The sequence below is a fragment of the Quercus lobata genome, chromosome 1 (assembly GCF_001633185.2).
Source record: "Quercus lobata isolate SW786 chromosome 1, ValleyOak3.0 Primary Assembly, whole genome shotgun sequence".
In the NCBI taxonomy this organism is placed as follows: domain Eukaryota; kingdom Viridiplantae; phylum Streptophyta; class Magnoliopsida; order Fagales; family Fagaceae; genus Quercus; species Quercus lobata.
In genome coordinates this window covers 44,115,385-44,138,509 of record NC_044904.1, presented here as the reverse complement: position 1 = coordinate 44,138,509, position 23,125 = coordinate 44,115,385, and the positions used below count along the sequence as shown (strand labels likewise).

The following is a 23,125-nucleotide window of genomic DNA, read 5'->3' as shown; positions in this document are numbered from 1 at the left end:
CTACAACCGCAGCAGAAATCTTTGATGGCTAAAATTTTGCTTTTCAGTTTTGTTTTATAATAAACACATGGTAACTAATTTATAATAGAAATAAGTTAAATCCCACATTAACAATTCATTAATCGATGGTTACAATACTTGTATTAGAAGTAAAATTAGGATTTCTTTGTTAAAACTTCAAGTAAGATTGGACAACAAACTTAGCCCATAACTACAATTGGACCTTTATATCATTTAACACGTTTATATTTCAATAAAACCTGGTTTATTCATTAAAAAGCACATTTGCACGTTGACACATTCCTTAAAAAATAAGTTTTAAATTTTAGTGTTTTTGTGGTTCCAATAAGCTTAACTGATAAAATTTCTTATCAAATAGAAGATATAAGGCTCAAATCTCACCTACATCAAAAATTGACTCAACTCTTTTCAATTGAAGCAAAGACCAGAGTTAAAATTAGTACCTATCAAAGAAAATTTTAGTGATTTTCCCATGCATGTTTGCACCAAAAAGAAAAAGAAAAACCAACAACAAAAAACAAAAACAAAAAAGTTTTACTTTGATATTTTTACATACATATTCCCATCAATATTCATTCTAAGTCTACACAAATTAAATAAATATAGTAAGTTCAATTTTGAACTCTTTTTTCTTTTTTCTTTCTTGGTTCTGCTTCTATCAGAGTTGAAACATACCTAAAAATATCACAAGATTTGATAGCATTCATTCAACCTCACCAAACTCATTTTTGCCAGTTGCTGGAAACAATTTCTTGCAACAAGGAGGGCCTAAAATAGGCGAACATATGCAAAACAGCAAAAACAGAAATGAAGAATGTATCTTTCTCATATATTAGACTACACAAATTCGGTAGGCACAGATGGCCCTGCATGTGAATCACATTACACTAGCACACTACCACTCAGAACTCAGAAGCACTGGGAAAAAAGATACGGCTATTTCGGCTTGGAAAAGCAATAGCACCTCCAATAAAAAAATGAACTTCCATCCAAACGTAAGTTCAGTGGAAGAAATTGTGAGAAGAATCCTATCTAGCTAGACATAATAACATGGTCAACTGACTGAAGCGCTTGGTTGGCAAAAAATCGGACATCAACATCCGGGTCCTCACATAGCTCGACCAAACAGGGACGAATTGTCTTCTCCACTACCTGCATTATAAGAATTCTCAGACCAAATGAGGGAAATAGCAGTAAAAAATAAATACAATAAATCAAAACAACAAAAACAATTTATGTCAAAAATAAAATCATCAAGATTTTATAGACATGCAGAAGAAAATAAAAGAGCAGATCAGAAAAAATAAATGCACAAGATACTTACAGAATGATCAACTATAGGTATGAGTGACTGAAGCACCTTTGCCACATTGAACTTGATGTTCGGTACCCTGAAGAGTGAGATTCAGGCCAAGACTCAAAACACTCAACCTGATTACATCTTTTGCATTTCTTTTTTTTTTTTTTTTTTTTTTTTAGTGATAAGTTGGTTTACAATTTTATCATTGGATAAACAAAGTGCAAGAAACCCAAATACCTGTCCTTTGATACATTGATAACCACTGGCAACAACTTTGAAATTGTGATTTCTGAGCCCATTACTGGGGCAAGGAGGGAAATTGCACGCAGAATGGTCATTCGATACAAATAATGTGGATTGGTAATCATATCCAAAACCTGCCCAGATGGCATGCCAACCTCCGTTATTCAAAAAGTAGTAAATAAATAAACAAACAAACAAACAATAACAAAATGAACCCAAAAAAATTTTTGTGGAATATGACTCAAACTGAAGGAAAAACCCACATGTCAAACTAGTACAGGGAAAAAATTAAAAAAATAATAAAAATGAAATAAAGAGAGAGAGAGAGAGAGAAAAGCAGCATCCATTCAGGCATTGAAACTTTGAAAGAAGTCGGCAACAGAAGTTAACTGAAATATTTCTCAATAATGGAGGAATAAAAGTTTTTTTTTTTCGGGTTTGTATAATCCTGGCAGGAAGATACTCATAAAAAACCATTCAGAACCCTCTTGCCTCAATGCCAAGAATTATGTGCAAATCCAATGTATTTGGTTGGTTTCTTTTTTTATTAATAAAATTTGTTAAGTTACTGATCAAAAAATATAGGTTTCCATGTTTCATGCTAAATGCAATCTTACAGGCATAGCCAGACATGTTTAATGGACCAAGTCATTAAATAAACCTGTGGAACTATGTGCTGCATTGCCCACTCCGGGCCAAACTCTTCTGCAAGTCGCTTCAAGTTGTTAGTAGCTGCATCACGAATTGAGTAAACCTGTGATAAACACCCCAAATAATGAGCAAATCAAATATAACATGCAACAAACAATAAGAAACAAGAGATCAAGATTGATTCTTAATCACTAAAACCTTAAAACTATGTCAATACTATAAGGTGAGTAACATTCTCATGATAAGAGTTTTAACAAGGACTTTTTTTCCCAAATGAAGCAGATAATATACAAGTTCTTCAATCTTACACAATAACATGAATAAAAAATTTTACCGAAGTCTAGCCTAGCCAACAGCAATGAGAATCATCATAGGGTAATAACAAACTTTTTTTCCTGTATGACTTCCTAATCACATAATACAATTGCAAGATAAATAAGAATGCTATCTTTATGACTCACATCAAATCCTCCCATTCCTACTTCTAGTTTTGTCAAAATCTGTTAGTCCTTCCACCAAAATAAAAAAGGAAAAAACATCTGTAGTACCTCCAAATCAAACAAGAATGATATCTTTAGCAGGTTTCTAAATTTAAAGACAGATCTAGGGTCAGATTCTGGCATGATCTTTGGTGCAGTGACTTTAGTCTCAAGGATATCTTTATGGAGTGGCATACATTGGCAATGGCAAAAGATGCTTCCATTACATCATACCTAAGCGGAGGACATGTTTGGGATCCTCATTTTTGGAGGTTTTCCAAGACTCTGAATTGGAAGCTGTGGATAGTTTCATTGATTTGTTGTACTCTCACCACCCTCAAGGCCAAGGTGAAAACCAGCTTTCCTGGAGATTATCAAACATTCTTTCTATGAACATTTTAAAGAACCCAGAGGAGATCACTTTCCTTGGAAGATTATTTGGAGTGTAAAGGTTCCTCATAAGATGGCTTTCTTCATCTGGACAGTAGCATTGGGTTAAATTTTGACAGTTTAAATTCTGGCATGTAAACGTGCTCTTATGATTATTGATTGGTATTTCAAGCAAATTAGTCAATACAGTACCGGTGACCATTTCGGGATTATTGCTATTTATATATTTGTATATATATATTAAATTTTATATATATTCATGAGCACATATATTTAATTAGAAGTTCATAAATTATTATGAGTATCCAATGCCCACATTCTAATATTTTGCCTAATTACATGTTCACACCACCCTAATTAATTTAACTAAATGTATACTTGCATCTAATTAATAAAAAGTATAAATAGAGTTTGACAATATAACACCAGAAAGCACACATGAAGAATCAAGTAGTACACATGATAACACTTACAAAGACCTAGGAAGTAGACCTACCCCACTGAAACCTTAAGTGAAAAAAGAAAAGCAAAAGTGGCATAAAGCAAGAAATGGATAAAAAAGTGACTGGACTGGAGCGGAGAAACGTAGAAAAGAATAAAAACTAAAAACTAAAAGATAAAAGAAGCAGCAGCAGCAGCAGTGGCAGGGATTGACGAAGATGCAGCAGTGGCAGACAAAGAGAAGAAGAAAATTAGATGCAAAGTGAACCAGTCCAATTCAAATTTACCAGCTGTAATGGGCAAAACAGATGGAAAAGGTCGATACAGGCCAGAAAAAACCAGTACATTTCAGGGGGCTTACAATTCACTACCTTGGTTGCAAGTGCAAGAGTAATTGAAAGCTATGATGCATGGACATGCCATTTTTGGCAAAACATCCACGTGAAACACGTGTTGGACACAGGTACTGCTCTGACATGGGTACAGTCATGTCAAATATGCACCCAGCAATAAAAAACAAAACAAAAAACAATTTTTTTTAATCTGGGTATTGCTCAAACACAGCAGAGCAAAAAAAAAAAAGGATTGACTCACCTGGTAAGCACACCATTGTTGATAACCATCTTCAAAAGCACCTAGTTTCACCCATACTCTCTCCCTCATTCTCACTCTTTCTCTCTCTCTCTCTCTCTCTGGCTCTCACAACATCACTCTAGGCCTTTGGCAGCCACAGAGTGTCCAATCGCAGCCAACCAACCATCAACCACCAAAGCACCACGCCAGTATCTCGCTCACTTGAACTTAATGAGTCTTGCTCACATCACAAATCTAGTTTTTTTCTTTTTCATATGTTAGTTTGTTGATATAATGTAAAAATATGTTGAGAGCAATTTATTATCAGTAATAGGTTTGGTTAAGAACTTAAGGTTGTTATTGTTAATAATATTGATTTTTTGTTATTATTTATTATTTGATATTTGTTAGTGATATAAATATAATGCACATATATGTTATTGTGGACAACATTACCTAACATTATTATTTATTAAATTGAATTATTCGTAGTTAAAGTGAGTGCCCTAAAACTTAAGTTATATCAAAAGTATATAAAATATACCTAAAAATAAATATTAATTAATCAATTAATTGCTGTATTCTCAACCTAGGGCAAGGGCGGCGCCACCTTAAGGCTAGGGTGGTCCCAAGACCACCCTGACCTGAATTTATATATATATATATATATATAATAATTTAAAAAAAAAAAATTATTTGTCTACCCTTCAAAAAAAAATTGGGAACACCCTTAGTTTTTTTTTATGCCAATAAAATTAAATTTTGCTCCATAATTTGTTCTACATTCTTTAGATAAATGATTACTTGGTTGTCTACATTAAAAGAGATGTAGATCGTAGCATTGATAATGAGACTATCATGCACCAATTTCAAAATATGAAAACTCGTAGAAGACAATTGTAAACTTTATGTATTTGCGTGTTTTTTTATTGTTGTTGTCGATATATGAATTTCTCTTTTTATTAGATTGTATAATTTATGCTTCTTAAGAAACACCCTGAGAAAAATTCCTGGAGCCCCCACCGAGGTACCCTAATTTTTCAAAAAAATGCCATATCCCCAAACCACGTACCATGGCGGTACCCATGCAACATAGATGGAGTGTCTTTGGATCACCTTCTGTTGCAATGTCCCTTGGCAATGGACTTGTATCCATTTGTGTTTACCCTGTTTGGGATCTCTTGGGTCATGCCAAAGACACTGATGCAAATGTTGGATTGCTAGCAAGGAAAGTCTCATCGCCATAGGCATTTGAAGATTTGGAAAGCTATTCCTTTATGTGTTGTGGACCATTTGGCAAGAGATGAATAGAAGGACCTTTAAAGGTGTTGAGTGGCCTATTCATGTACTCCAGTAAATGATTTTGAGGTCTTCATACTACTGGATAACTGTCTTATGCAGTATCCTTTCCTCTTCATTTGTAGACTTTCTAGACATTCATACTTTGATTGAGTAATTCTTTAGGAATAGACCAATACATATGTTGTGTGTTTGATCTATTTCCTCTTTTGAATAAAATTATTTTACTTCTAAGAAAAATGACACACAGACAAGTTATACATACATGTCGTAGTTACCAGGGGTAGGAACTAACATTAAATTTAAGAGAGAGAGAGAGTAAAAAACAACATGAACTAAATGCAAGAAAAAAAGTTCACACATTCTACTTATTTAAATAAGAAAAAACACAAACCTTATCCTGTAACCACTGCATGCAAAGAGCACCTAGCTTGTCATCAAAAAATCCAACACCTAATTGACTTGCCAATAAAGGTATATACTCTATTATTGCTAGCCTTACTCTCCAATGTCTATCCTCAGCAAGCTCAACAATGGCTGGTAACAAGGATTGAGAGAGCAGATCAATTCCAATGACCTGCAAAAATGGCTTATTTCAACAGGACTTGAGAAAAAAACAAATGCATGCATGTTAAAATCACATGCGCAATTGTTAAAAGCACCTACAGCATCATAAGAAAGGAGACATGAAATGCACATAAGAGCAAAAAAATTAAAAACAAAATGTTCATCTTTAAAATTTTAACAGACCTGATTCACTTGATCAAGCTTGCTAATAATATTAAGGCGTACATCCGGAAATTCATCCTTCAGAAGAGAAAGGAAAATTGGAAGGAGCTGTTCAATTGTGGCATCCTGCATTAACAACAGAATGGGATTCAAAAGTTCAGTGCAAGTTGGAACCCAAGAGAAAGATCACATTCATATAAGCAGAAACCAGACACTTCTAACTGCCAACTAGCAGCACTAATATAGGAAACACATCAGAGAGTAAAACCTTGAAATGAAAAATGTCCAATTTCAGCATGGAACATGATGTGCATGCCAGATTTCCAATCTCCATATGAAAGCAATACATTGAAAAAGTACAAAAATGCCAATCCAAGAAAAATATACAAGGAAATGGAAGTATTTACTTCAATTATGTATCTGCTCAAAAAAGTCAGAGTCATCAAAGCAGACATGGAAAAAATATGTAATTTTTATAATAAAAAAAAAGATGGTAAAAATGTAAAATATGTCATGGTCATCAAAGAAGACCTAAGTAACTTATTCCCATAATACCAATCTACAGACTACATACCTATTCACAAGCAAAATAATAAAGGAGCACAATGAAACTGGTTATCAAAATTGCAACTTGCAAATCAAGCATAACACCAGCAACAAGAAGAGAGGCGTAAATCCAGTTCACAGGACAAGGACTTCACTGACACATTTAATTGAGGATATCATTGTTTTAAATGATAGTTACTTATGCCAATTGCTCAGCTGAATTTTGGGTCTTGAGGAAGCACCAATTGCAAATGCAATCAAATTCCTATCAAAGGGAAACTGTTGGCTGTACACTTAAAAACTTGAAGCTTGAAAGCTTTTTCTTTTCATTTTCATTTCTATAACTTATATTCTGTGTCTGAAATTTGAACAAATAACTTATAATTGGTAAGGAAATTTGACCAAATCCTTCAAATCAGATATAAATTGAAAGTAGAATGTTTGACAAAATTCAAAAAATTGGACACAGCTAATTTTTTGTTAAGAAGTTCCACCTAAAAATCAAGCTTAGATAGAAGTTTAGTTCATCTTCTTGTAATATTAGAAGGAAAATGCAATAAAAATAGTCAACAGGTGTAGTTCACAATGAGCAATGATGCTTTCATTGCTAGACTAGGATAACTGCATCAGCATTTACCAGCACACAACATTCTTACCTTTCCTAATACAGGAGCCATTCCCATTATAACTGAAGCTAAAGCAGAACGAACATGCTGGGAAGAATCTGATGACAATTCCTGCAACAATCATTGCAAGGTATTGAGATTGCTGAAATAGAAGGGCTATAGGTGAGGAGTAAATTCCTATGCTAAGAGGTAACATCATAGAGAGAAGAAAATCTTTTAAAAAGCACATGTACCTTCACACAAGGAAGAATATGCTGAATTGAAAGTTCAGGATTTAAAATCCGGCAAAACTTAGTTACTTTGCCAGCAGCTGCTATACGTACTTCAGCCTCATTATCCCGAAGCAACCGGACATATGCAGGGACCAAGTCCGTCCTTAGAAGATAATTGCCATAAACAAAATATTTCAGAAGAGATTACACAAACAAACATTATTGCTACACCACCACACTTAAAAAGAGAACCTTACATAGACAAAATTGCTAAACAAATTGTCTAATATATATATATATATATATATATATATATATTAGACAATTTGTTTAGCAATTTTGTCTATGTAAGGTTCTCTTTTTGTCTAATATATATAAAAGTAGACATTATATCAGAAATCATGAGCATTTCAGGATGATTGTCAAAGATACTGAGAAAGACAATGAAAACATGAGAACGAAATTAAAACCATACATATGTTTACATGATACAGCAGAAAAATGTCAACTACGTAGCATAAGCAAGATACCATGGTGGCTTAATAGTAAATGACTACCTAGTAGGCTCAGGCCCCACAGCTTCGCAAAGTTCATATAACTGATTAGCAACCATGTAACGCACACGCCAAGACTTATCCTGTTCAGAAATAACAAAGCAAATATAAGAGCTTAATAAACAAGTAAGATAAGTGCCATGTTAGGGAGCATGTTTTATCCATCATAGTAAAATAGATACTTAATAGGATTGTCAAAGAAAAAAATTAATCAAATACCTTGCTTGACGACATGAGAAATCTATCTCAAGCATAGAATGTCTTCATTAAGCATAGCATCAATAATTATGTTAAGGGAAAATAAGACAAATGAAATCTCCACATTATGCCTGGCCCTTCCTGGAGCTTTCAAAACCAACTTTGACGACAACTCAAAAGATCACAGAAACAGACCCAACAAACTTTCTATAGGGAACCCAAATTGAATGAAATACCTCATTTTTTTTGGATGAGTAAACATGTCAAAATACTATAGGAGACATGCTACTTTTTTCTTTTCTAGGTTCAGTAACATACAAAACACCAACAGACAATTTGGAATCAAATCATCAATTCACAATTAAATTGCATTTGACTTCAATTCAATTTATTGTGATGAAATTAATTACAATAGCCATGTATCTAGCTGATAATTGAGGTATGCAATATTGGAATCCTCAATTCACTTGATCCTTTCAGGATTAGGAATAAGAGTCTGGTGATTTTTTTTTCTTTTATTTTCTGTACTAACTTTCCATGAAGCCAAGGAGAGGATATCTTATCATCGAGTTTGTCTAAGAAAGGAAGGTTCAAAGTTTGCAAGTGCTATGACATCCAGAGAGCATCAATAGGTGTTCACTTCCCATGGAGATGCATTTGGGTTCTAAGGTACCTTAAACAGTTTCTTTCTTTTTTCTTTTCTTGGGCAGCAACAATGTATGAAACTCTTACAGTGGATAACCTCAAAAACTGACATATGGTGATTGGAGCTTGGTGGTCTATGTGCAAGAATAGTGGGGAAGCCAGTTGAGCATCTTCTATTGTATTGTTCAATGGCTCGAGATATTTGATCATTTGTGTTTTCCTTATTAGTTTGGATTATACCAAAGAAAGTGTATCAGATGCTAGAGTTTCCAAGATATGGAAAGCAGTTCCACTATGCATCTTATGAATAATTTGGCATGAAATGAACAGTAGAATTTCATGCCATTAAACAATCGTTATTACAATCCTTGTCCAATTGGATAACTACATTGGGTAGCTTCTTTTCTCGATCTCTTTGATTTGTTGAATCTCAAATTTTGATTCTTTCAGAGTTTTTACACCCAAACATTGTGTATTTGAACTAACTCCTTTGTTTTAATAAAATTATTTATACTTAACAAAAAAATATAGAGAGGACTAAAAACAAAATTAACTACAATTTGAATATTGAATTTCATTTGATGTGTTGTGTTGAGTATGAGTAAAATAGGGATGTTTTTGGGATTTAATAAAAAATTTCTTTTAAGTAAATTGAAATGAGTTAGAAGACTAAGCAAATTTGATGCAAATTGGTCCTTTGTTGGCCAATTCACATAAATTCTAATTCAATTCAATTCGTGTGTTTGGTTGGGATTACAAACACATGAATTCAATTCATTTTTTATTTTAAAAACATTAATTGGGCTGAATGAATTCCAATTCAATGCATTTTGATCTAATCATGGGTTTCTAAACAAAATGTGCCCAAAAATAATAGGTACCATGCCTTTTTTTGTGGGTGTCTGTGATCTATTTTCTCTTAGCTAAACCCACTTAAGTTGAACCCTCTAGTCCTGTTCTTGCAGAACCTAAATCTGAACCAAATCCTTACCAGAGAAGTTGTTGATTTTCATTCCACATGACTGAACTCAACAAAACTTGAATTCAACTAAGATCCTTAGTCTGATCTGCCTCATAAAATCTTCAATCCAAATATATACAATAAACATGATCCAGTTCCCCAATTTCCATTTTCTTCTCCTAGCAAACATTCATTCATTGTTCTCACCTGTACGTCTATTAACTGAACTTTAGCTGAAATATTTTCACTTCGATTTTATAGGGATTGAATTTCTCAATTCCTTCCACCTTTTTATATATATACTAACATAAATGTATTCAATATATATCTTATTTGTCAATCATTCTACGATACATGTATTAATCATCCATAATCAAGGTACAAATAAAAGTTCAAAAGGTACATCACTAGTGAAATTAAATGGAACAAAACATGATTATATATGGCAATAGACAAAAACTAAAGTATTATTATGAAAATAATCAAATAGATGCTTTGCAAAACCATGCTAAACATAAAATCTGCTTAAACATGCAATATCAATTATAGAATTAGAAAGTTAAAGATCATCTCCACTGATGTACCTGAGAGAAATTTATGATAACAGGTAGAATATGTGCAACACAGTCCTGAGGTTCCAACAACTTTCCAAGAGTGGCACAACCTTCAACGGCCAATAACCGAACAGAATCTTGATCTGAATTGGATTAATTTTAAACGTCATTTACAATATTATAAAAGAAGATTAACTTGACAATATAGTGGAAAGAGTGATTATCAATTACATGTCTTCGTAAACTCTTCTGTTTAGCGGGACGATCCCTCATCTAAGTTTCATACCTTACATGTCTTTGTACATTCTTATGTTATAAGGTTTAAACTTAAAATAAAGCAGTCTGAATAACAAAGCCAATTTCAATTGTATGAGGGTTCTTCATCAGTTGCAATGTTAAATAACAATGGCAATCTCAACCTACTTGCCACATTACATGTATATGGTAATTGGTACACAACATATATCATTTGAATTTAACATTAACAACCACAGATCTTTCTTGTTGACATGACCTTAGTGACATCAATATGTTCTTTGCCCTTCCAAACAATAGGGCCTTTCTTTTTTCTGAAAAAAAATAATTATAATTCAAAAATTGGGGGAAAGAGACGATTTGAACCCTGGATGCCTCAATTGAAAGCACTAGGAAGTGTTAGTTGAGCTACAAGGCTCTTGGCAATAATTAACTAAAAAAATTTATTAAAGAAAAGTAGGAAAACATCATAACCCAGGCACACAGGCAACAGACTACAGGTAGCTAAAAAGTCAAATAAGAGTACACTAGTCCAAAAATTCAAGCATATTAGAGAACGAATGACTACTTAAGCCAGCCATCCAATCATACATTTAACACAGAATACTAACAGTTTCAACTGCAAAGGCAAGTGCTCTGTCCCTTCGAACGTTACAAGTATTAAGCTCTATTTATATAATCCACATAGCACATAAAGGCATTGCACCCCAAATATCTGCTCTGCATTGCCAACCAAAACCCCCCTTCCAACACTCCAATAAGTCCAGTACACTACTAGGAATAACCCATTTTAAACCAAACAAACAAAACACCATTGACCAAATTTCTTGAGCATAGGAACAGTGGAGCAATAAATGGTCTATGGACCCTCCACTCCACTTGAAAATACAACACCAATCTACCAAACAAAATTTCCAGTTGCAAAGGTTATCCATGGTTAGAATTCCTCCCCTAGCGGCTGTCCACGCAAAAAATAATAATAATAATAATAATAAAATAAAAAAAATAAAAATAAAAATAAAAATAGCCCTTAGTGGGAACCTTTATTCTCCATATGCTCTTCCACAGAATGGATAGGGAACCCCTAGAGGAAAGAACTTTGCAAAAAGATGTTATCTTAAAATTGCCATTTGTAGTAGGGGGGCCAGCAAATTCGGTCTTCAACACATTGTTCCTCTTCTTCTTCTTTTTCCCTTTTTTTAATCAGTAAGTAAAAAGGCTTTATTAACACTCAAAAGAGAAAGAAAAATAGACAATTAGGCTGTACAAAAATTAAGCTCTCGATAATCTGCCCAAAAAATCTAGGAGATCCACCTCTGACCTAACACCATAAGCTTGCTGTCATTCAAATAAAGAACATAATAGCTGAGATTTAAGCTGGAAAGCACGGATGCGCCGATTGGGTTGGCGCACCTGAGTCCGATACGCACAAACGCGCCATATGGTTGTGGATGCAGCTGCACACGTGTCCGTGACCATTTTTTTTTTTTTTTTCAATTTCCAATTCTGCCCGATATGGTCTGAAACAGGCCCCAAATTGGTCTGATATGGGCCGAAATAAGTGTTTAAAAAAAAATTTGTCAAAACACACTGTTTTGACATCCTAGTTTAAAGAAAAAACCCTAAACTCATCTCAAACTCTCTTTGACACTCTCCATCTCTAACACACGGCTCTCCCTCAGACTCCCTCCATCTCTCCTTTGCCTCATTGACCCAAGCTCACTCTCCCAGCTCTTAATAAAATCTCAAACCTCGGTCTCAATTGGTATATGTTTACCATTATATGAAAAAATATACTTAGCAATATATAAAAAATATAAATAAAAATATATTTAGTAATTTATTAATAAACGTATCCTGTCACACCCACACCCACTTTTTCAAAAATTTCCAAGTCGCCACACCGCACATGAACCCGAATCCACACCCGTGCTTCCTAGGTTGAATAATTGAACATTCCTTCCCCTCAAAATGAGGCAGATTCCTTTCCCCCATTTTGTCCACATTAAACATGACAGAATAGCCCCTCAACTACTGGAAAGCATCCTCTTACCACACAGCCCCTACCAACTGAGAGACAGGTCAATAATCTTTCTAGGTATCACCCAATTAAGAACCATTAGAGTCAACATAAATGCCCAAAGATCACCAGCAACAGTGCAATGCAAATAAAAAAGACGTTTAATATCCTCCCCATCCGCTTTGCACATGACACACCAATCAGGAATAACGAATCCCCCTTTTTGCAGATTCTTAGTGGTTAAAATCTTTCCTTTCACTGTAGAACATACAAAGAATCTGACACAAGGCGCTCTCACCTTCCAAGGAAAGGAACAATCCCCTCCCCCCCCCCCCCCCCCCCCCCCCCAACTCCTCAAAAATTTGTAGAAAGAAAGTACGGAAAATCCTAGAGACTTAGAAGGAACCCAGATCAATCTATCCTCCTAAGAGGAATTAACCAGAAAAAATATAATTCTGTAAAAAAAAAGGTCCATGCTCTCTAACACCCCATCATGCAATGGACAATTGAAAGTGGGATTCCGTTGATTCCACCCATTAGATACATCCAAATAGTCAAATACAGGGCATCTCTATTTCTTGCAATAGCAAAAAGATCCTAGAACCCGTTCATTAAAGGCCCATCTCCCCACCAATTATCAATCCAAAACCGAATCTTATGACATGTTCCCACTTCAAATGAGGTGTTTTTCGAAAATTCAGACCAACCCTTACTAATGTAACCCCCCCCCCCCCAACCCTGTTTGAAAACCAGCCACCCTTTGAAATACCATATTTAATCCCTATCACCTCCCTCCACAGGGAACCTGTCTCCATCCCAAACAGCCACAATTATTTACCTAATAAGGCGTGGTTGAATAACAGAAGATTTTATTCCCAAGCTTCCCCCTTTGAAAAGAATGACAAAAATAGAATCCCACTTAACCAAGTGGAATTTATTCTCACCACCCAAACCACCACAAAGAAATCTCTTTGGATTCTTTCCATTATATTGGCAATCAAACTCAAGAGAGGGAAAAGAGACAAAATAAGTTGGGAGACTAGAGAGCGTACTATTAATAAGAATAAGCCTTCCACCCTTAGATAGATTTATCTTGTTCCAACTAGCAAGTCTCTTTCTCCATATTTTCCAAAATTCCATCCCAAATAGCTTTACTCTTAAATTGAGCTCCTAAAAAAGCTCCAAATATTTCAGAAGGGTAGAAATTTTACACCCCAAATTCTGAGCTAATCTTCCGTATGACGGACATCCCCCATAGGGACCATCTCTAATTTTCCCAAATTAATTCTCAACCCAGAGACCGCCTTAAAAAGAAGCAGGGTACACTGCAAGTATCTCAATTGATTCTGATTGGCCTCGCACATGATAAGAGTATCATCTGCAAAAAGAAAATGAGTAATAGCATGAACCTCCCCATTACCTCTTACAGAGAATCTAGCCAAGAAGCCTCCCTATGCCGCCTTCCAAAGCAAATGACTCAAAGCCTCACAAAAATAAACAAAATCAGTGATAGCAGATCACCTTGGCGCAAACCCCTAGAACTTGCAAAAAAACCACTAGGCTCACCATTCACCAATACAGAGAAGTAGAGAACCATACCATGGATATACAGGAATGAATCCACTTTATTTTACCCCAAAACCATATCTACTCGAAACATACAAAGAGGAAGTCCTAATTCACATGGTCATATGCTTTCTCCAAATCTAGTTTATAGAAAACTCCCAGTCTCCCCTCCCTCAAGCAACTTTCCAAACACCCATTAGCTATAATAACTGAGTCTAGGATATGCCTTCGCTGGATAAAAGCATTCTAAGCATCGGAAATAAGCTCCCCCATAACCTGCCTCAATCTATTTAACAGAACTTTGGTGAGAATCTTACACACACTGCTGAGTAAACTAATGGTCTGAAGTCCTTAACATCTACTGCCCTTATTTTTTTGGAATAAGGGCAAGAAAAGCATAATTCTATCTCTTTTCAAACAACCCACTCTCATAAAAATCATGAAAAACCTTTAGGGGGAAATTACATTTTATCATCCTAAATTATATCCCGGATTACACTTTGCACCCTAAACGATTCAAATGCACGTTTGCACCTTAAACTATGACCCTTGTTATACTTTGCACCCCAATATTAATTTTACAATGACCCTTGTTACACTTTGCACCACAACATTAATTTTACAATTATGTTTGACAAAAATTTTGAGCATGTGACTCACAGACGTTAATTTTGCTATTGGAATACTTATGAAATGTTATACTACACAGAGGTAAGACCTTGGTTAATTTTCCACGAAAGGAAAAAGGTCAATGTGAGCATTTGGATTTATATCTTTTGTCTTTCCATTGAGTATCAAAATTAAGTTCAAGGTAAGTCTGCACTCCTTTTTTGCAATAATTGGTTATTAAAAGGCTAATATATGGCTTTCAAGTTAATTTTAATTAAATATCTAATGCCATAAGATTAACAGCCCCACGGAATTTACGAAGCCACATGTTAGCTGTTAAGGAAAAGTTGTTTCTTTGTTTTCCCTCAAGGACATGTTCAGTGGCTCTTCTAAAGTCAATTTAACCATTTATATCCAAGTGGTCAAGTTGGCCATTCATCGAAATGGTGGAGCAGTGGTGTTGCCATTGATGATTTTGATAAGAGAGAGAGAGAGCTGGGTAAAATAATAAAGAAAGAAGCTTTTAATTGGTTGGGAAGAGGGGGTTTTTGGTCTTTTAACTTTGTGTCACTTAAACAATACACATGTGCAAGTCACATGCTTTGAGAACATAACAGTAAAATCAAGGAAGGCATGCCACACTAGGAACAGTTTGTGGATTGTACAACCAAGCAAAGACCTAGTGAGGGCCAGAATGGAATATTATATGGATGCAAAGTGTAACAAGGGTCATAGTTTAAGGTGTAAAACATGCATTCGAATAATTTAGGATGCAAAACGTAATCCGAGGTATAGTTTAGGGTGGTAAAATGTAATTTTCCAAACTTTAGAATATAAACCTTAACCACACCCCACTCATAGTTTGCACGGCCTGAGTAATCTCCTCCTTTGTAAAAGATTGCACAATCTAGTCAATAGTGGCACTATCCAACACATTAAACTGGCCCCATCCAATCTCGGTCTCCACTAATCTAATTCTATATGAGGATTCTTATAGAAATCGACAATTTCATCTCGAATCATACCCTATTCTATAGATAAATGATCTCCCACTTGCAACTTCCTAGTGAAATTATTGCATCTGTGAAAATTGGCCATACAGTGAAAGAACTTTGTATTCCAGTCACCTTCGCAAATCCAAGTTGCCCTTGATTTTTGTCTCCAACTGATTTCTTCCATCAGCATAACTTCTTCATTGTTTCTGTTGATGGATGTAGAATATTGATGAGCAAAGAAAGATTGCATAGATTCCAACTCCCAATCATAACAACATCTAATGAACACCACATCCCAATGATCATTTCCATTATGATAGCCCATGTAATTTGCCACGAAAGCTTCTTTAGCCCAAACAACATGGAAACAATCCAAGTAGGCTTCCTTAAGAATGAACCCTCCACACCAAGAATATGCGAGTCAATTTTTATAGTTTGTTATTTCAATATACATACAATTTTTGAAACTTTTAGAATTTAGGATTTTATTTCCTTGACTTTTGTGTTTTTAAGACTTTTCTAGTCAAATTAGTGTCCTATTACGGAACTGCCTTTGAATAGGCTTACAATCTGTAAAACAAAAATAAGAAGCCTATTCTCAATGAAATTGCTATCAATTTATTTTCATTCCTCTGGAAGATTCCACAATTCTTCCTTGTGGATTCAACGAACCCCTAATGGATTTAAGGGTTTGCATTTAGCAAGAACAACATCTAGCCCTTTCATGCTTTCCGTTCTACATCACCACTACAAGGAGTTTTGTAACTTACATCTACACCAAGACACCTGTGGTCAATACTCACATGGTTTCAATCATACTTCATGCTTCCTATGAAAACCAACCTAGGCAACCCATCCTACCCATCTCCCACCCCCTTCCTCAACGCACAAAAAAGGAATCCAAATAAATTACTATACAGCCATGCCCAAGACAATGTGAAGGAAAATCAAGCATAGTTTCAACCTAAAACATGTCTTCTTGCAATCTTTTAAAATTCATGGAAGAAATAAAAAGGAAAATATGATGGGTTTAGGCACATTAAATTTATCTCCATTTTGAAACTTTGTGGCACTTCTCTTTACAAGACTTCACCTGCTAAAATAGCAGCCATCTTCACCTTCTCCCATATCCCACACCCAATTGATATCGTCTCTCCTATTTATATATAACCTCAACTCATCCACCAAAGCCTTAATCTGAATAATCTGGAGTCATATACATAAATCCTTCCTCGTCATTCTACAAGATTGGTGTTCATAAGGTGTGTGACCTAGTTCTATGCTGGTCATCAACCAATTGCAACCCTCCTTTATTCAAGATTGAGGCCAGCTACATGGATCTGATTAGTAACTAGTAAATGCTCTAGAATTTTTTCTTGACCTTTAAAACTTCATATATCCTTGTAGTTGACCTTTTCATTCCAAACTCCATGCTATGACGCACCAGCTAATACTCTAATGTTCCAAAGGAGAAGATATGTTTCCATTGGAAAAGCATATGGAAGCAGAAGACCTCTCGAGTGGCTTTCTTTATTTGGAGTGTTGCTTTGGGGAAATGCCTGAAATTGACAATTTAAGAAAAATGAAGGTTTGGATATTGGATTGGTGTTATATATGCAAGTGCAATGGCAAATCAGTTGACCATCTTTTCCTTCATTTTCCGGTTGCTATGGATTTGTGGTCTATGGTTTTTTGGGTTTATTTGGAGTAAGTTGGGTTATGCCAAAGTCAATTGTGGGGCTCCTAGCTTGTTGGCAAGGTCAGTTTGGCCATCATCAAAATAGTCGTATATTAATAATTGTTCTCCATTGTTTAATGTGGTGTCTTTGGAGGGGAAGAAATAGTAAGTGTTTTAAAGATAATGAGAGATCCATATCAGACCTCAAGCTATTTTTCTTTAGAACCTTAGTGGATTGGCTGTCTACTTTGCGAAACCAATCATTCACTTCTTTTCTTGAATTTCTTGATTTATGTAATTTTTGAACTTGATTTGTTTAACCCCTGTACACTTCCTGGTGTACTAGGGCGTCCCTTTTTTTATATCAAAAAATCTTATTACTTATCAAAAATAAAAAGAGAAGATCTATCAAATTTAAGCAGGTAGCATGTATTGAGCTAAACAGGGTTGGCTTAATTTTACTACAACTGAGTATCATTCAAAGCAAACATCCAACCATGAGCTCCAAATGGTATATTAGTGTAGCCAATGAGCTCTAACTCAAATGGCACATACTCTCCTCATAAGAGTAACAATCTAACGCTCCTAGAGTAGAATTCTTTTCTTAGACTGCCGCTTTAGGTAGGATTCTAACTACAGATAATCTTTGGAATAGGCATATTGTATTGCTTGATTGGTGCTATATGTGCAAAAGGTGTGGGGAATCAATGGATCATCTTCTTCTTCATTGTCTGATAGCATATGAGTTGAGGTCTATGGTATTTTTTCTGTTTGGTATCCATTGGGTTATGCCATATAAAGTTATTGAGTTGTTGGCTTCTTGGAAAGACAAGTTTGGAAGACAGAAATATAGATTTCTAGAGTTTTGTGCCATATTGTCTGTTTTGGTGTTTATGGCGGGAATAGAATGCTAGATGCTTCGAGGACTCTGAACCATCGAACCTTGATTTAAAGTCATTTTTCTTCCATACTCTCCTTGAATGAGCTTAGTTTTACCTTCTTGCTCTTCTTTATCCCTCCCTGTTCTAGTTGGTCATTGTAATTTGGGTTCTTAATTTTTGCCAATGTAGTACATTTCTAGTGTACTTGGGTTGGCCATTCTTTAATAAAAAGTTCTAATGTTATTTATTATAAAAAAAAAAAAAAAAAAACAAATGAATATGGTGGAGGATGAGATTGTGGGTTCACTACCCACCAGATGTGATACTTACCCAAAATAAATAAATGGTATTTTTTTATAAGTAATAAACTTCATTGAAAAATGATGTAAGAAAATACAATGGAAACAAAGCACATAGGTCATGTGCTAGAAGCAAAAGTGAAAAAACTAAGCAACAATGAAAATACAAAAATCAAGCATATTAGGTAAAGAAATAAAAGTAACACCCGTAGCATTTGCCCAATCAAACAGGGTCTAAAAGAAGAGAAGCTTCAACTCATAAATCAATCTTTCATCCCCGTCAAAAGGTACGTGTATTCCTTTCCCTCCAAATGACACCCATAAGACAATGAGGGATCATTCTCCAAAGCACCTTAGATCTGAGTCTATTAAGCTTGCCTGACCAACTTGCTAAAAGTTCCACAACACCACACGAGATGACCCAATGAACCCCAAGTAGCGAACACACCATATTCCACAACTTTTGAGCTACTGGGCAGTGTAGGAGTACGTGGTCAGTGGTCTCCCCATTCCTCTTGCACATACAACACCAATCCACCACCACCACTTTTCACCTCCTTAAATTATCAATGGTTAAAATTCTCCCCAAAGCCACTGTCCAAATATATAAACTAACCTTTGGAGGCATTTTTGGTTTCCACAGTGGTTTCCATGGAAAAGAATCTGGGTTTGGGGGTTGTGCACTTTTGGTTTCCACAACGGTTTCCATGGAAAAGAATCTGGGTTTGGGGGTTGTATATTAAATAAATGGTATATTAAAGTCAACGATGATGACAAACACAAAAAAACAAGGAATCCAAATAAAATCAAGATGATCAACACTCAAGGGAAAAAGTTCAAAACAAAAGATGAACCATTTCAAACATTAACTAGAAATTTAATTACCATCCTGCGTAAGATCCTCAAACATTGACATGATGTCAGTTTTCAGATGAGCAGATTCAACAGTTGCAGAAAATTTTCCCAGATTTGTTGCAGCAGACCTCCTAACCATAGGCATGTCATCCTGACACAATTGACTGTATATTGACCGCAATTCTGTCTTCAGCATCTCTGGGGCACTTGGGGAGGCAATATGAAACAACCCACATGCAGAGACTCGTGCTGTAAACCATTCACCAGCTGCCAATCTCTGTAACACAACAAATTAGAACTTGGAGGTAAAAGGAATAAGGTAAAATAATTATACATTGAACAAAAAGACACAGGCAAACTATTGATGGAAACAAAGATATTATGCATAAGCCACCAGTAAAACATTAAGCCACACACAAATATCTAACCTTCACCAGAGGAATAAACCAGTCAACCAAGTCAGTCTCTCTCATCTGAGAGCCAATTCTACACAATGACTCCACCGCTTTTTCCCTCACACAGGTTTCCTCAACAGTGCAAAGGGTCTCCAACGGTGGGAGCAAAACATGGGCATGCTCCACTCCCCCAACATATGGAATAAACACCCCCAATTCCTCTGCCATTGCAAGAAGTACCTCATCATCGTCGTCATTGTTTTCACTCAGAAATGGGATCAGTTCCTTTCTGGTTCGCTCCTCCCCAAGAGCACGGGCAATTGTAGATAGCCTCCGAATCGAGTTCAATCGTAGCTGAATGTCATCATTTTTCAGCTCGTCTATGAGCACAGCAATTGGATATAGTGGTTCTTCAACCATAGACATTGTATTTCAAATATATCTAACAACTTCAAACAATTAATATTGTCAACAACACTATACATAATGTAACCATATTGTAGCTTGTAAAATTGTTGCAAATACAATTATAATGATAAACTCCATATTTATCAAAGGAAGACTAAATTTTAAGTAAAATAGATTCTTTAACTGCAAAATTTAAAGTTATTCCAAATTTATAATTTCCCAATAATTAATCAAACACGTAGATTAAACCAATGCTCTATTTGGTTATTAACAATTTCAGGAGAACATGGAAGTTCTACAGCCGATAACATAACCGGCATTTGTTATAAAATTGCAAGCATTTTTCTTCATTTCTCGGTAACCAAACAGATTAAAATGGAGGAAAGATTGCAATTAGGATCGAAGATAAGAGATATAAAACAAACCCTAGAATTCAAATCCAAAATCCGGGGAAATTCGTAAAGAGGCAACAGATAAAAGACTCGTAACAGTATCTACATTACAACGAAAACGGTATTGAAATACAAATTTCGAAACTTAAAGGTTTGATTTTTTATTTTCATTTTCTGAGCTGAGCTTTCTCGGGAACCAAACATAGAGCAGGAATTCAAAATCAGCCTCATTGAATAATTGAGAAAGGAAAAAGGAAATAAAAGATTACTATTTGAAGCGAAGCGAATCGATGAATGTGAAAATTGGGAGTGGTCTCTTACCGATCTCAATGCGTTCCTGCCGGCTGCCTCTGATCCCAGAGTCCGTGGGCGTAGAGAGAGAGATGAATCTGTGATGAGCTTGAATGGTGTGAATGAATTGCATGAAAAGCCCATAAGAGTGAGTTTGAATTGAAAAGTGGTATAGCCCACGGGCTGATTTTGGGCCGAAAAGTCTTTTTCTTTTTTCTTTTTTTCTTTCTTTTTCTTTTTCTTTTTTTTTTTTTTCTACTTCCTACCATGGCTTTAAAAACGAGACTTCCTAGTTGGATGGGTTGTTCTCACAATTGAATCACTTGTTTTTATGGTTTTACCGTATCGAATTAGAGTCTGTTTTTGGCGGACTTGGTAAAGTAGAGTAAAAAACAAGTTGTCCTAAGGTTTTTCAAATTTATAATCTTCGAGTACGTTTGATTGGAGGAGTGGAAAGTGAGAGGGTAGAAAATGTTAAAAGGATAGAAAAGTAGAAAGATAGAAAAGATGCAACACCCACCTTACTTTAATTTATTTTTTTTTTGAGACAATACTTAAAGTTAATTTAATTGTTTTTAGAGTGAAATTGATGAATTATTTAATTTATTTTAAAGGTGGTATTATTTTATATTATTATATTTACAAAGAAAATGAATAAAAGAAAATGTAATGTAGAGAGTTATTTTATGGATTATTCATATTAAAATTTTAGTCTCCTTATCAGTTAAAGAAAAGGATAAAAGATTAAAACCTATTTGGATTAAAGTTCTGGCCTATCTAAACAACCTTAATTTGAGTTTAATTAGGAATTAAAGTCTTGGAAGCTTATTTAAGTTTTATGGGCTTCTTGAAGGCTAAAGAGATAAGTTTTAGAGGGTTTTAAATTCCAGCTCAAGTAGTAAACATTAATTCTAGCCCAAATAGGAAATGAATTTAACGTGTAAACCTGAATTTATTTAAGAGTACTAATTGGAGTGGGATTGATCTTCCTAGACTAAATTGGAGTGTTATTTTAAAAGTATATATATATATATATATATATATAATCAACCAGCAAGTCAGCAACCCAATCTTCACCCTTACACCACACTCCAGCCAAATTTTTTAGAACCTTAATCTGATTTCTCTTGAACCTTTGTGAGGCCCGACTATGGAAATAGTGAGAGTTTTGGTCTCCAACTTCTAGCCATGGAATTCTAGATCTTTGTTGCCATAATTTCTCCTCTTGAGATAGAAGAATTCGTATGCCACCCTTCAGCTGATGAACCCGATCTGCACTACCACCATTAATAGCTACCCATTCCAGCTTCTTCAACTATTGCCTTTTATCAATCAATTTGCGTACTATATTTCCAAACACCACTCTACTCCACCATTTTAGATTAATCTGACACTACTGTAAATTTTCTTCCACCATTGCCATGGAAACTTCCACATTTTCACTCCTCCAAGCTAATCTGACCATGGCATGACAGCCTTCCTTTTCCAACCAAACTTGTTCAAATCTCCAAGGTTTCTGTCGCTTAGGAGTGATACTAAAGGGAGGATAATGAGAGGTTTATAGTTGAAGTACCACACTCTAAGTGCATAACCTTGGTAGCTGGAAACATAGAAATCCAATCATCATTTGTTAGAGCTCTGTCAAGTCTTTCCCACATCGTAGTTTCACCCATAATCTGCCTACTCCAAGTAAACTTGCTATCTACACAAAGCCAAGGGAGATCACATCGTTGACCCAAGCTTCTCAATAAATCCCAAGATTCACCATGTTTATGTGTTTCAGGGGCACCATAGAACCAAGTGAACCTCCATGCATTTACCATCCCCTTATTGATAAGAGCATCAATATGATTAAGGGAAGACGTTTCCACCCAAATATCCAAGTCACCATTCCAAAGTAGGGCCAAACCCCCACCCCAATTTTCATTAGTCACACAATGATTATGCTTAAAACTCAATTTCTTCAACACACCATGTAGCCTTTCTTCATCCATCCATATTTAGGCTATAAACATGGCTATAGGATCTTGTGCCCATACTAAATCACTGAGTTCCTGAA

At 35.2% G+C, this 23,125-nt stretch overlaps 1 protein-coding gene across 3 annotated transcripts; it reads right to left on the bottom strand.

Annotated features, from left to right (window-relative positions):
• Positions 1-703: 703 nt before the first annotated feature.
• LOC115990743 (serine/threonine-protein phosphatase 2A 65 kDa regulatory subunit A beta isoform) lies at positions 704-21,225 on the bottom strand. 3 transcript variants are annotated; one of them, XM_031114539.1, is made up of 13 exons: positions 21,097-21,225; positions 20,009-20,329; positions 19,611-19,857; positions 10,453-10,565; positions 8,068-8,147; positions 7,532-7,673; positions 7,329-7,409; positions 6,148-6,252; positions 5,792-5,974; positions 2,226-2,318; positions 1,559-1,698; positions 1,346-1,412; positions 704-1,173 (listed from the first exon to the last, which is right to left on the bottom strand). In XM_031114539.1, exons 1-13 carry the CDS (start codon positions 21,208-21,210, stop codon positions 1,054-1,056), a joined length of 1,806 nt encoding a protein of 601 aa, XP_030970399.1. In that variant the 5' UTR covers positions 21,211-21,225; the 3' UTR covers positions 704-1,053. The 3 variants fall into 3 exon arrangements, with proteins under 3 accessions (XP_030970399.1, XP_030970405.1, XP_030970408.1); XM_031114545.1 differs by having other exon boundaries at positions 20,009-20,424; positions 21,097-21,185; XM_031114548.1 differs by having other exon boundaries at positions 20,009-20,417; positions 21,097-21,185.
• Between the last annotated feature and the right edge of the window lie 1,900 nt (positions 21,226-23,125).

Bases quoted from the DNA above. Each gene is read 5' to 3' on its own strand.
- LOC115990743 (XM_031114539.1), bottom strand. From the start codon at position 21,210: ATGGGCTTTTCATGCAATTCATTCACACCATTCAAGCTCATCACAGAT. The intron at 7,674-8,067 runs GTAGTCATTTAC...TTATCTTCTAAG, and splicing joins GTGGGGCCTGAGCCTACTAG to GACGGACTTGGTCCCTGCAT. The intron at 1,413-1,558 runs GTATTTGGGTTT...CTCACTCTTCAG, and splicing joins ATCAATGTATCAAAGGACAG to GGTACCGAACATCAAGTTCA.